The sequence below is a fragment of the Trachymyrmex cornetzi genome, unplaced genomic scaffold (genome assembly GCF_001594075.2).
Source record: "Trachymyrmex cornetzi isolate Tcor2-1 unplaced genomic scaffold, Tcor1.1 scaffold797, whole genome shotgun sequence".
Taxonomy (NCBI): Eukaryota; Metazoa; Arthropoda; class Insecta; order Hymenoptera; family Formicidae; genus Trachymyrmex; species Trachymyrmex cornetzi.
The window spans coordinates 789,274-804,455 of record NW_017300132.1 but is presented as its reverse complement, the minus strand read 5'-3'; the positions used below and the strand labels follow the sequence as shown (position 1 = coordinate 804,455).

Here is a 15,182-nt window from a genome sequence, read left to right as displayed (position 1 = left end):
TACCAGTGAAACTAAAATATTTATTACTTGACACTTTTTGTAGGGTAGAAGTCGAACGGTTAAATAATCAATTCCGTGTGGAACGAAATTTAACAGATGTTTCCTTTTCATAGAATCATTCACGCGAAAAATTATAAAGTAAATGTGACACAAACATATTATTAGTTCGTCAATTTTCAGTGCTCATTCGTATGTTTCATTGCAATGTATATGTATTTGTACATTACATATGATCTGCTGGGGTATAAATGTTTTATATATATATAAAAGTATCACACATAAACATTATTATACAATAACAATGTTGTATACATTATTATACAATAACATTACTGTATAATAATTATACAATTAATGTACTTATATTTATATTTTTTTTAAATGTATAATAATTTCCTATGTTGACTATACTAATAAATTAAATAATGTTTTATAAAATATGAAATAGTATAAGTTTAAATATCAAACACAACATTATAAAATAGTAGTATTAAAATAATATTGATTTTTAAGGCACAACATTAAAAAATAAAACAAAGACTATATATATGTGTGTGGTATTAAAATAATCTAAGAATTTAAAAGGTGGGAAATGGAATATTAATTAAAAAAAGAAAGTAAACACATAAAATTAAGTCATTATACTCAATGAAATTAAGTCACTACTCAATTTATTTTATTCTGTCTTATTATGTAAATTATTAATAAATATAAAGTAATGTGTAATGCAAATATGTATACCAATTAATCTTTTCCTTACATTAAGTATTATTGTAAAATAATTTTTCTTGTTTGTCTTTCATTTATAAATTATTTATGTCAATGTTTTTTCTTTTTAAACATGAAATACATATATATCAATCGTCTTTCATTTACTTCATTCTATTATAATACAAATTATAATATATTGTTATGATCGCATTGAATACATAACAGTAAAATAAGAAAGGGATACACTTATTAACTGTAAAAAAATTATACTTGCTTTCATTTTATTGCATTAAGAAAAAAATATATTTTTAGCATTATAGTATAGCACATAAAAAATATGTTATTGTGTACCGTGGCAAAGAATTCAAAGGACGCTACAAACAATCTACCGATTTTTAAGCCAAAACTTTTACTACCTCTTTGCAGCAAAATCAGTATTAGCCTTTGTATGAGTAAAGGAATTACGTACCATTCAACTTTGTATCTAAAATTAATGACAGTATAAAAAATTTGAAGACCATAAGAACATTTACACCATAAGCTTTTTCATCACGTATACACATATTTGCATTTACTATAGTAAAATACTTCAAAATTTAATTACTAAAATTTTCCATTTTCGTATTAGTAATTTAGGGGCCAATTTTGTAACCTTTCACGACCGTAATTGTAGTCTTACAGTCGTTAAGAATTACAGAATAGGCTTCTAAATTTTTTTTATAATATATAACTACAATATAAAACAATTATATTACTTACGCAGTGACAAATATATAATTATTATAATCTAGAATTTGCTGTCCAACCAAATTGGATGTAAACATGTATACCAAACAACAAGATGTAATTACGAACCATGGTAAAAGTTCTTCAGTATTATATTCGAGTAATACAATCTGAAAGATCTAGTAAACGAATGTATTATTGGCTGCGTTCAAAAAAAACTAATCAATTAGCGCTTAGTGATTCTTTAATATGATTGGTTCTTGCTTTTAGTTCTTCACTGGATCTAAATGTAAAAACCAATTATATTGAAGAATTACTAAATGTTAACTGATAAGTTTGTCTGCTGAACGCAGCTATTCACATCAAATTGAGAGAACATAGTATAAATGTAATTTATTAATTTGGGATAGTTTTTAGCACAACATTTATCTACTATAAATTTATGTATTAAGCTATATACATTTTTATAAAAAGAAAATTATAATTAAAATTACAAATTTTAATTGCTATACATATATGTATATATATATGTATGAAATATCTCTTATTACTATCATTTATATTATATTTTAAATAAATATTACAAAAATTTATAAATTAATTTGAAAATACCAAAAACTTAATGTTATATTAGCAAAAATCAGAAACTATGTGTGAAGTGAATTTCTGCTATTAAAATTAATAGTTATATCTTATTTTTCATATGATCAATTTTTATTTTATATTTAAAGCTGGTATTCTAATAATTTAAAAATTATGATACGGATTTAAAAATAAAAAAATTTTCTCAATATATATATGTTGATAAAATAATATCTTAAAATCCAAATTTAAATAATCTTTCCATAAATTGTTAATCCTTAAAATTTTAATTTAATCTCTATCAATATTGTTTGTTAGAAAAAGACATTAAGATTATTAATCTAAAGCAACATAACGAAATAATATGCAAACCATCAACATGGATGGTAAAAGACGAGACGCACTCGAAACTAACTGTTGCACTTTATTAATACTAATAAAATCATGATCTGTTTAGCTAATTAAAGTACAAACTCATAATTCATATATTTGTGGCTTATTTCTATATCAAATCGGCTAAAAACCAATTCTATGAATCCGAGAATAAAATTCTTAAGGTGTTCTTTTGCAAATTGCGTAATTAAAATAATAGTGACTGTATTGATAATATTATGTTATTTTAAATGTTCATAGTTTCATACATTAGTTTTCTTTACAAAATAGGATATTTCTTTACTTATAAAAAAGGAATGTTGATATTATTGCCTCCTATGTCAGTTTTGGAGCCCATTTTGTCAGACGCTCATTTTTGCATAACTTGCGAAAAACTTAATTATTACAAAATTGCAAACAGTATTATAAAAATTGTTTATACTATCTGATAGAAAATAATTTTTACTTTGTATTTATGTTTTTGAAGTTGTATTTTTACCCTTTGTTTAAGAAATATTGTCTAAAAACAAAGTTGTATGTCGGTATCGGTGACCTTCCCCTACCTACAGCTCGATTGCTAACATGCACTTTTGCGCACAAAAAAAATTTTAGAAACAGAGTTACTTTTGCCTTTATGTATTATTGCCTACAGCTCGATTGCCTACATGTATTATTGCCTACAGCTCGATTGCCTACATACATTAATTATTGCTTACAGCTCACAACCTTCCACGCGAAATGAGGACTAACTCACACCAACAAATGGTTTGTTTAGGTTTAGTTTTTTTTGAAAAAATATTCCAAGCGGACATTATCTACGCTGACACCCCACTGTTCACATGACAGATTTCCTAAAAATATAAATTATTTTCTACTTAACTTTAATTTTATATTTGTTCACAAAAGTGCATGTAGGTAGTCGAGCTGTAGGCAATAACACATGCAGGCAATCAATTTTTAAGCAAATGAGATGTAGGCAAAAGATGCTGTAGGCAATCAATTTGTAGACAAAAGGTGCCCTCTCGGCACTTAAAATACAACTCATACCATGTACTCTTTTGTTACTTATTGTTAATCGTATATTCACGCAACACGGACACATTGATGAATTGTTTGATTATTATATATGTTTATCATATTACCTAGCAATTTTGAACATTCCGCAGGCATGTTGAAGACATGCAATGAGCAATGTCCCTATCCCGAGTATTACTATGCTCGCTATAGTAAAAGTTGCATTTACATGGAAAAACAATAAATACAAATATCTTTATTCTTAGATGAAATATTCGGTGGAAATCTATAGGTGATGTGATCGAGATACGTTTGTGTATAATACAATAACAATAAACTCCAACCATACAGAGGTGCCCATAAATACAGATAAGCTACAAATAAACATAACTACTCAATGTTATGAAGTCTAAAATACAATATATATTTTTTAATACTCTTTAAAATTTATATTATTGTATATATTATTTTAAAATATTTTATATGTGAATTTTTTTCCAATTATATCAATATATGATGAGCTTTAAAACTACTTTTATTTAAAACATTTTTCTCAAATCAAATACAAAAAAGTTTTTGAAGGTGGTGATTTAAAATGGAACATTCTATATATTTATTTTATTTCTTTTATTAAAATATGAAAAATATATTCTAAAATATACTTGATACTATAATTTCATATTTCAAAGCAATATTATCATTGCAATTTAAATCTTGTTTCTTAAAACTAAAACATTTTACTTAGGACAATGTACAGTTAAAATATTTTAATTATGCATTATTTTGGAGTGCATTTTTTTTCTTTGGTACATTTATATTCAAATGTGTATTTGATTCATTATATAACAAAAAATTCATATTTTTTAGTTGTAAGAATTTAAATAAAAATTTTATTAAATAATTTCCAAATATAAAAAGAAATAAAAACATGAAATATATATGAATTTAAATTTGTAAAGATTATTTTAAATATATTACAGTGCAACGAATAACCAGCGTATTGGCTGTATGCTCCTTTTTTAAACTGCTGTTTATAAGTATTAAGCCATTATTTACCTCTACGTTGTTATTTACCTCTATGTAATAAAAAATGTCTTAACTTGTAAACACAATCGTATACCGTTTTGCATTATTTCCATATTTTTCTACGATAGCAATTTTGTTACTGTCTCTTAGATCGTTATAAACATGCTGAATTTGTTCCATTAAATTTTTTATCTATCAATTTTACCAATCAATAAGTTTTTGTACTATATATCTTATTATTAGTAAAATTTAAAAAAATTGATAAATAATATTACATATATATCTATTTGATAAGATATTTATTTTAACAAATATAGTTGACAACTTGCCGTTTCATTATTAATGTAAAAGGAATTATACTTTATGACACAGCAGACTAAAGGAAGTGCGGTAGAAAGAACTTTGATAATGACTTCTGTAGAACATGACGTCAAAATTGTTGTAAGCTAAAAATAATAATCCTTTAAAAATAAATAAAAAAACGATATTTACATTTTAATCTATATTAACATAATTATAATCCATTTTTATCACTTTATACAACAATTTTTATCAAGTCGTATAATTGGGTTTCGCGGGTTAATTTTTATTCAAATCCAATATTAAAGTGCTAACGTTTCGTAAATATTGCAATTTATTTCAGGGCAAGGTGTAGCCTGATAATGTATCAAGTTGATATCAATGAAGTAAACTACATAGTTAACGAAAAACTGGTATTCTAATAATGGATTTGGACAAGATAACCCGCGAAACGCATCACTTCTGTATGGAAAATTCCCGTGAAAGCCTCATAAATATTAAGTCGTATAATTATAATTTTCAAAAGTTCATATTAATGTAATTATGTAACTATATGGAATAGAAATCGACATATAATAACATTTTATTACTCGCACGTATAACTATATGTATACGCGTATATGTACTTGCACAGACTTTTTTTATATACGTATAAAGAATAAGATCTTACTAACATTTGCGCTAATTTTTTATATTTAATGATTTATTTGACATATTTCAAGTCAATTCATATTTTCAAACAAATATGAATTCCTAAATTAATCAACAAATTTGCAATTATAAATCAATTCTAGATCTAAGATAATAATAGAATTAAAACCTTTATACCTGAAATATAATGCAAGTTATAAACATGATACATATACATATTACTTGCAATCCAACAAATTTTGATTTTTCATAAGGCCACAAACCAACTATCAACAAAAGAGTTCGATTAAGACTAAAATATCTGTCCACAACGCTGATCATGTCTCAGCTAACTCAAAAATGCTTTTAACGGAATTGAAGCGAATGAAGTTACGCTCATCTCCACCATTCAGTTGATTGATTAAATGTCTTTAACATCTTTTCTTCTAATTCAAGAAATGTTCTACAATTTAAGACAATTTCAGTAATTCAACCAATTTTGTTAAATTGTTGAAATTTACATAAATTTTGGAAAATTTGTTGAACTTCCAATGAAAGAAGTATCGTGAAATGTGCAATAAAAGGCTGATGTAATATTAAAACCCTCGCAATTTAATACTGCTTCCTTAAAATATGTCGCGTTCAAGCGATCGATACAACTACAAAGAAATTCAACACATGTTCTTTTCTCGTAGAATAACATCCATAAGAAAAACTATGGCTGTCAAACTAGCGTAAGCGCTGTAGCTACTTTTTCAGCGATGCGTATTCTCGTGTTTCATTTTAAAATACACTCTTGTAAGTTACACTTGAATTTTCGGGGTCATTACAATTAATTTTAATATACAGTATATTAATTATAAAATTATTAGTCCATATTTTTAAATTTCGCTTTTAACAATAAATCCGCGTATATAGTTTACGTTACTTATTTCTATCGTATAATTTACGTTATAAATATAGTGTAGAATTTCATAAATAAATTCGCGTATTTATTAAGAAGTGCGAAGTGTGTATACAGACTATTTTATGGACATAATTTATATTCTTTTGTTCTTTTTTTGCATCTACTTCAGTCTCTGTGAAAAAGAAGATATCTTCAAATATGAGAATATATTAAATTGTAAGTAAAGGATGAAGAGTCTTTCCAAAATGGACGCAATAGAATTGTACTTATTATTATAAGTATGCATTTCTTTTGACTTTATTTTATTAGTATTTTTTTAATTTAAATCCTTTTCTTTTATTTTAAAAGATCAATTAAAATAAATCATCTCGTATAAATTATTGTGTATGATATATGGGAAAATTTTTAGAGTTTTTTTTATTAAAATTATACACCCGCAAAATACAGAATCTAACAGAAAAATTACATTAATTTCCATTCAACAAGAAAAAATCTGGTATATGGAATTTATACTATATAAAATGAAGGTATAAATAAATAAAAGAAAAGTCTCTTTATTTCTTTAAATTAAAATTGAAGGCATATTGAGAATAAAGATCAATGTGGGATCACGATTTAATACAGCTTATTTTATTATTTGCTGCATTAATATTACGATCAATGTATAATACTAATTACATTCGGGACACATTTCGATGACGGTATAAAATACATTGTTTACTCATACACTTTTGTGTACAGAGAAGGAATTGTAGTTTTGTTTGTTCGAAAATAAATATTAATTAATTTTTTTTCGTAAGTAAAAAACTGTAGATGTTTTACGGCACATTCTCACTTGTCGCTGACGCATCATTCTTTACCATGTTGGAACTTTCACCTTCAATATTCTTAATATTGCTAGCAGCTAGCATCGGATAACGATTCAGTAGGTACCTATACGAAAAAAAAATTGAAGCATTAAAAAATGGAATCGAAGATAACTTATTATAAAAAATTATCACATACTTTTATCTGACGCGGTACACTGTTAGAAATGTTCTTAAATTTCATTAACTTTTAAGTTACATAATTGAATTTAATTTGAATTTAATTTCATGGCATTACAATAAATTTAATTTATTTGTAACTAAAAAGTATATTTATGAACATGTACATAAATTTTTAATGTATTTTTCATGAAAATTTTTGAAATTTAATGTACTTTTCATAAAATTTTATTAAAAGTACATTAAATTTCAAAAATGTAATGTACACGTTCATTACATTTAAGTAACTACTGTAACTTAATTTTCAGTTAAATCATTCATTACTTTTAATTTCGTTTATAACCACCTGCTTCATTTACATAAAAAAATGAAATTTACATTTCTAACAGTAGATTGGGCAAAGTGAATAAAGAAGATACTTTCGAATAAAGAAGATACTATCGTCCGAATAGGCCACGAAGAAGAAGATTCGCAGGCAGTGAATGTACTGATAAAGATCCTATGTAAGGACCGAGTTCATCAGCCAAAAAATTACATTTTGCAGGTATAGAAGCCATTGTTATGACTCCGACTCATTATTACCGTATCATTGAATTTTTAACTGTTTTTGACGGAATTGCGCGAATAGTTATTTGCAGATGATTTGCGCGAATAGTTATTTAGCAGAACGAAAAGCATTGCATTGTTGCGGAAGATAGATATAAAGAAATACTACCAACTTTTTGCGTAACTATAAATTGTTTAATTTATATTTAACAATTTTATTAATTTTGTCAAATTTGCGTTTAATTTTTTTACACTAAGGATGACCTAATAATAAGGTTGAAAGATATGTTCTAAGAATTTGGAATACATAAACATCTGGCTTGTAGCCCCTTTTATGATATATTGTTTATTATTCTTGAGCCATTATAAGATTATTTTTATTATAATATATTGTTATTGCATTGAATACATAACAGTAAAGTAAGAAACGGATGCTTCCATTAACTGTAAAAAAATTATGTTTGCTTTTATTTTGTTACATGATGTAAAAAATATATTTCTTTATTACAGTATAGCACGTAAAATATATATTTTGTGTACCATTGAAAAAGATTCTAAGGACGCTACAAACAATTTACCGATTCTCAGGCCAAAACTTTTACTACCTCTTTGCAGTAGGATCAGTATTAGCTTTTGTGTGGGTAAAGGAGTTACGTACCATTGAACTTTGTATCTAAAATTAATGATAATTTAAAAAACTTGAAGAAAATAAGAACATTTACAATTACATTATACTTTTTCATTATGTATACATATATTTGCCATGTACTATATTAATACTTCAAAATTTAATTACTAATACTTTTTAACTTTTTTATTAATAATTTTGGGGCCAATTTTGTAACTCTTAACGACTGTAATTGTAGCGTTACAGTCATTAAGAGTTACAGATAAGCTTCTAAATTTTTTTATAATTATAACTACAATATAAAACAATTATATTACTTACGCAGTGACAAATATATAATTATTATGATCTATAATTTGCTGTCCCATAAAAGTGCATATAAACATGAATACCAAACAACAAGATGTAATTGCGAAACATGGTAAAAATTCTTCAGTATTATATTCGAGTAATACAGTCTGAAACATCTAGTAGACGAATGTATTATTGGCTGCGTTCAGAGAAAACTAATCAATTAATGCTTAGTGATTCTTTAATATGATTGGTTCTTGCCTTTAGTTCTTCTCTGGATCTAAATGTGAAAAGCATTTATATTGAAGAATCACTAAGCGCTAACTGATTCGTTTATCTGAACGCAGCTATTCACATCAAATTAATGAGAACATAGTACAAATGTAATTTATTAATTTGCGATAGAATTCAGCATAACATTTATCTACTATAAATTTATGTATTAAGTTATACATTTTTATAAATAGAAAATTACAGTTAAAATTACAAATTTTAATTGCTATATGTAATATCTCTCTTATTACTATTATATATATTATAATATTTTAAATAAACATTACAACAATTTATAAATTAATTTGAAGATACTAAAAACTTGATGTGATATTGATAAAAATCAGAAACTATGTGTGAAGTGAATTTCTGGCATTAAAATTAATAGTTATATCTTATTTCTCACATGATCATTTTTTATTTTATATTTAAAGCTGGTATTGTAATAATTTAAAAATCCGGATACGGATTTGAAAATAAAAAAATTGTGTCAATACACATATATATCGATAATATCTTAAAATCCAAATTTAATAATCTTTCCATAAATTGATACCATTAAAATATTAATCTAATCTCTATCAATAATGTTTGTTAGAAAAAGATATTAAGATAATTGATCTAAAGCAACATAACGAAATAATATGCAAACCATTAACATGGATTGTAAAAGACGAGACGCACTCGAAAAATATTTAGGCTTATAGAAAGTACTCCAAGTACTATTAAAAACGTGTACGAGATTTCAAATGAGGATGCAAAACAGGTGGAAAATCTAAAAGCAAACGTATGTTATTACGAATGTTATATATTTATTACCAAATATGTAGATACTTACGTCATAGATTTTCGATGAATATCTACAGCTCGAATTAGATCTTTATAAACCAAAATCTCTTTCTGCGTACTAACATCTTTTGACGTATAAATATGTATAGCTCTCTTGATACGGTAACTGTAAATAATTTTAACTGTAGCAAGAAGTATAAATAATTTTGAAAAAATAAGAGGAAAAAATTGGATTGTTATAACTATCGATAATATAACATAACTCTTATTAATATAATTTAATCAAATAAATTTTAAAAGTGTGTTTGCGTTGCGCATTTATTATTGATATGGTTCTATAACGTAATACATATCTGTGCACAAACATTTATTATTGTGATAAGCTTAGTTGTAATATAACATAAACCCGGACTGCTGAGAAATTTCAATAACATTAAAATATGAATGTAAATATTAGCAACTTCTCACGTATTTGATTTTATCCCATTTAAATTACTTTCAAGGTAAAGCTAAAAAGTAATTTTAGATACACTGTATTGCACATTATTGTGAGAAATCACACATATTAATATTTTGATATTTCAATAAATTAACTGTTTATGCTTTTAATTCTAAGCATATTAATAACTGATATTTTTTATAAAGAAAACTTTTCGTATCAAAACAAATGCTTTTTACAAAAGAACCAAAAGTCCATTCGTAATTTAAATTTTGTAACAATTTTTTAGAAGCTTATTGACATCAAATTATTGATATTTTCCCATGATGTTGATCAATATTATTAATATAGCAGGTGCTTTCAATTCATATACATATATGATATTTTTACTCCAGTTTTATTTATGACTGCGTTTCGTGACTGAAAATGATATTGGCGCGATGATTGTAGAATTGGGAATGTTATACATATTCCTACTCATATAAAATTCACACCGAGAAGTATTTAAGCACTTAAAATAAAACTCCTACCATGTACGCTCTTGTTACTTTTTGTTAATCATGTATTCACGCAGCACTGACACTTTAATAAATTATTGTATACGTTTATCATGTTACCTAGCAACTTTGAACATTCCACAGGCATGGTGAGCATATGCACAGCACAATGATCCTATTGCCAATACTGCTACGATCCCTATAGTAAAAGTTGCATTTACATGGAGAAGCAATAAATAGAAATATCTTTGTTCATCGATAAAATATTCGGTGGAGATCGGCAGGTGATGTGATCGAGATACGTTAGTGTATAACACAATATCAATAAACACCAACCATAGAGAGGTGCCCATAAATAAAGATATGCTACAAATAAAAATAACTACTCAATATTATATGAAGTCTTAAATACAAAATATATTTTTTAATACTCTTTATATTATTGTATATATTATTTTAAAATATTTTATATGTGAATTTTTTTCCAGTTAAATCAATATATCATGAACTTTATTAAAATTAGTTTTATTTAAAACATTCTTCTGAAATCAAAAATAAAAAAATTTTTGGAGATGGTACATTAACATAAATTGGTACTATAATTTCATATTTCAAAGCAATACTATCATTGCAATCTCAATCTTGTTTCTTAAAACTAAAACATTTTACTTAGGACCATGAACAGTTAAAATATTTTAATTATGCCGCATTTTGGCATGCATTTTTAATCTTTGGTACAATTAAATTCAAATGTTAACTGGACTCATTGTATAACTTAAATTACATTCTTTGTAGTTGCTAACATTGTAATAAATTTTTATCGAATAATCTTCAAATATAAAAAGAAGTAAAAAGATGTCTCACTTGTAAGCAGAACCGTCCATTGTTTTGCATTATTTCCATATTTTTCTGTAATAGCAATTTCGTCACCGTCTCTTAAATCGTTATAGACATGCTGAATTTGTTTTATTAAATTTTTTATCTATTCTATCAACAAGTTTTTATATATCTTATTGTTAGTAAAATTTGAAAAAATTGATACATAATTTTATGTATATACATATATATATATATATATATATATATATTTGTTAAGATATTCATTTTAATAAATATAGTTGATAATAAACTTGCCGCTTCACTATTAATGTAAAAGGAATTATATAATATTACACAGCAGCTACTAGGAAATGCAGTAGAAAGTACTTTAATGATGACTTCTATAGAACACGTTGAAGTAAAAAATGTTGTCAACTATAAATAATAATTTTTTAAAAAGAAAAAAATAACGATATTTATATTTTAAGCTATTTTAATGTAACTATAAGCCATTTTCACCCAACAATTTTTCAAGACGTATAAGTGACTTTCGCTAGTTAATTCTTATTCGAATCCAATATTAAAATGTTTCCTAAACATTGCAATTTATTTCAGGTCAAGGAGCAGCCTGATACCGTACCAAGTTGATACTGATGAAGTAAGCTGCAATGTTAATGAAAATCTGGCATTCTCTATGTCTATCCAATAATGGATTTGGACAAGGAGATAACCCGCATGAGTTCTGTATGAAAAATTCTCGTAAAAGCCTCAAAAATATTAAATTGTATAATTATAATTTTCGAAATTTCATATTAATTTAATTATGTAACTATATTCAATACAAATCGATACATAATTACACTTTATTACTCACACGTATAACTATATGTCTATGCGTATATATACTTGCACAGACTTCTTTTCTACGTATAAAGAATAACTTACTAATATTTGAGCTAATTTTTTATATCTAATTGTTCATTTGACATATTTCGAGTTAATTCGTATTTTCAGACAAATATCAATTCTTAAATTAATGAACAAATTTGCAATTATAAATAAATTCTATACCTAAGTTATACTAAAATTTAAATCTTAATACCTGAAAAATAATGTAAGTTATAAGGGTGATATATATACATATTACTTGCAATCCAACAAATTTTGATTTTTCATAAGGCCACAAACCAACTATCAACAAAAGAGTTCGATTAAGACTGAAATATCTGTCCACAACACTGATCATGTCTCAACTAACTCTAAAATGCTTTTAACTGAATTGAAGAGAGCGAAGTTGCGCTTATCCCCACCATTCATTTGATTGATTAAATGTTTTTAATATTTTTTTCTTTTAATTCAAGAAATGTTCTACAATTTAAGACAATTTCAGTAATTCAACCAATTTTGCTAAATTGTTGAAATTTATATAAATTTTAGAAAATTGTTTGAATTTTCAATGATAAAAGTACCGTAAAACGTGCAATAAAATAATGATGTAATATTAGAACCCTCGCAATTTAATACGGCTTTCTTAAAATATGTCGCGTTCAAGCGATCGATTCAACTCTAAAGAAATTCGACACATGTGCTTTTCTCATAGATTAACATCCATTAGAAAAACTATGGCTGTCGAACTAGCGCAAGCGCTGTAGCTACTTTTTTGACGATGCGTATTCTCGTGTTTCATTCTAAAATACTCTCTTGTAAGTTACATTAGAATCTTCAAGGTCATTACGTTCAATTTTAATATGCAGTATATTAATTATAAAATTATTGGTCCGTATTTTTATATTTCACTTTTAACAATAAATACGTTACATATTTCTAACATATAATTTACGTTATAAATATAGAATTTTATAAATAAATTGGCGTATTTATCAATAAGTGCGAAATGTGTATACAGACTATTTTATGGACATAATTTAAATTCTTTTGTTCTATTTTCGCATCTACTTCATTCTCTGTGAAAAAGAAGATATCTTCAAATATGAGAATATATTAAATTGTAAGTAAAGGATGGAGAGTCTTTCCAAAATGGACATAATAAAATTGTACTTATTATTATAAGAGCATGCGTTCCTTTTGACTTTATTTTATTAGTATTTTTTTAATTTAACTTCTTTCCTTTTATTTTAAAAGATCAATTAAAATAGATCATCTCGTATAAATTATTGTTTATGATATATGAGAAAATTTGTAGAGCTTTCTTTATTAATTATATATCCGATGTGCAAAATACAGAATCTAACAGAAAAATTACGATAATTTCCATTCAACAAGAAAAAATCTTGTATATGGTATGAAGTGGAATGATTGGGCACTCTCCTATCTAACCAGTTAAGAATTTTTGATTGTATATGGATCAGATACACTGAGGATGCCTCGAATGTAAACCGAAACGTCTGATTTCTTCGTATTTAATATATCATTTGTTTGCACGATTTAATGCGGAAAAACGCTCATTAGCCTGTTCTCTGTTTATATTTTGACTTGTATTTATATATGATATAAAATGAAGGTAGAAACAAAGAAAAGAAAAGTCTCTTTATTTCTTTAAATTAAAATTGAAGGCATATTGAGAATAAAGATCAATGTGGGATCACGATTTAATACAGCTTATTTTATCATTTGCTGCTTTAATATTTCGATAAATGTACTAATTACATTCGGGACACATTTCGATGACGGTTTAAAATACATTGCTTAGCCATACACTTTTGTGTACAGAGAGAGAATTGTAGCTTTGTTTGTGCTCGAAAATAAATAATAATTAATTTTTTTCTGCAAGTAAAAAATTATACATGTTTTACGGCACATTTTTATTTGTCGCCGACACATCATTCTTTACCATGTTGGAACTTTCAGCTTCAATATTCTTGATATTGCTAGCATCGGATAACGATTCAGTGGGTACCGGTACGTAAAAGAATTGAAGTATTGAAAAATGGAATCGAGTATAATTTATTATATAAAATTATCACATACTTTTACCTCGACGAGGTAGTTTGGTCAAAGTATAGGTATAAGGAGAATACTTATCGTCCTAATAGGCCACGAAAAGGATGATTCGCAGGCAATCAATTTACCGATACAGATCCTATGGAAGGATCGAGTTCATCAGCAAGAAAATTACATTTTGCAAATACAGAACTGATTGTTATTCGACTCAGTATTACCGTATCATTGAATTTTTAACTATTTTTGGCGGAATTGCGGGAATGGTTATTTGCAGACATTGTAAACAAAATATAACATTTGGCGAATCAGACCATCGTGGTTTTGGTTTCAAAGTCGTAATTAGATGCCGATGTGGTCAAACACCAATCAACTGCGGTCCTTCCATTAAAAATGCTTACGAAATCAATCTTAGAATTGTGTTTGTTATGAGATTATTAAGCATTGCTAGAGAAGGCATAAACATCTTTCGTGGGCTTATGGACCTCGGCCAAGGCCTAAGTTCAGTCTGCGTATGTATTGAATTTTTTATGTATATGTTTATTCACTGAAAAAAATGTTATTCATAATATCAATGAATGACATTTATTGACTTTAAATTCATTGATATAATGAACTTTTAATAGATATTATGAATATTTTATTGAGTATTTTTTATTAGCTAATAACTGGATTTATTAATATAACA

The 15,182-nt window shown here is 25.9% G+C and overlaps 2 protein-coding genes across 2 annotated transcripts; both read right to left on the bottom strand.

The window, feature by feature from the left end:
- Positions 1-910: 910 nt before the first annotated feature.
- On the bottom strand, positions 911-1,535 carry LOC108768427 (uncharacterized). The gene is made up of 3 exons (XM_018518838.1): positions 1,471-1,535; positions 1,063-1,195; positions 911-964 (listed from the first exon to the last, which is right to left on the bottom strand). The coding sequence occupies exons 1-3, from the start codon at positions 1,533-1,535 to the stop codon at positions 911-913; spliced, it is 252 nt and encodes an 83-aa protein (XP_018374340.1).
- A 6,658-nt stretch (positions 1,536-8,193) lies between these two features.
- On the bottom strand, positions 8,194-8,826 carry LOC108768426 (uncharacterized). Its single transcript, XM_018518837.1, has 3 exons — positions 8,750-8,826; positions 8,341-8,473; positions 8,194-8,244 (listed from the first exon to the last, which is right to left on the bottom strand). The coding sequence occupies exons 1-3, from the start codon at positions 8,812-8,814 to the stop codon at positions 8,194-8,196; spliced, it is 249 nt and encodes an 82-aa protein (XP_018374339.1). The 5' UTR covers positions 8,815-8,826.
- Positions 8,827-15,182: the final 6,356 nt, after the last annotated feature.

Bases quoted from the DNA above. Each gene is read 5' to 3' on its own strand.
- LOC108768427 (XM_018518838.1), bottom strand. From the start codon at position 1,535: ATGTTTACATCCAATTTGGTTGGACAGCAAATTCTAGATTATAATAAT. The intron at 1,196-1,470 runs GTAAGTAATATA...CATTAATTTTAG, and splicing joins AATTATATATTTGTCACTGC to ATACAAAGTTGAATGGTACG. The intron at 965-1,062 runs GTACACAATAAC...ATTTTTTTACAG, and splicing joins CCTTTGAATTCTTTGCCACG to TTAATAAGTGTATCCCTTTC.
- LOC108768426 (XM_018518837.1), bottom strand. From the start codon at position 8,814: ATGTTTATATGCACTTTTATGGGACAGCAAATTATAGATCATAATAAT. The intron at 8,474-8,749 runs GTAAGTAATATA...CATTAATTTTAG, and splicing joins AATTATATATTTGTCACTGC to ATACAAAGTTCAATGGTACG. The intron at 8,245-8,340 runs GTACACAAAATA...ATTTTTTTACAG, and splicing joins CCTTAGAATCTTTTTCAATG to TTAATGGAAGCATCCGTTTC.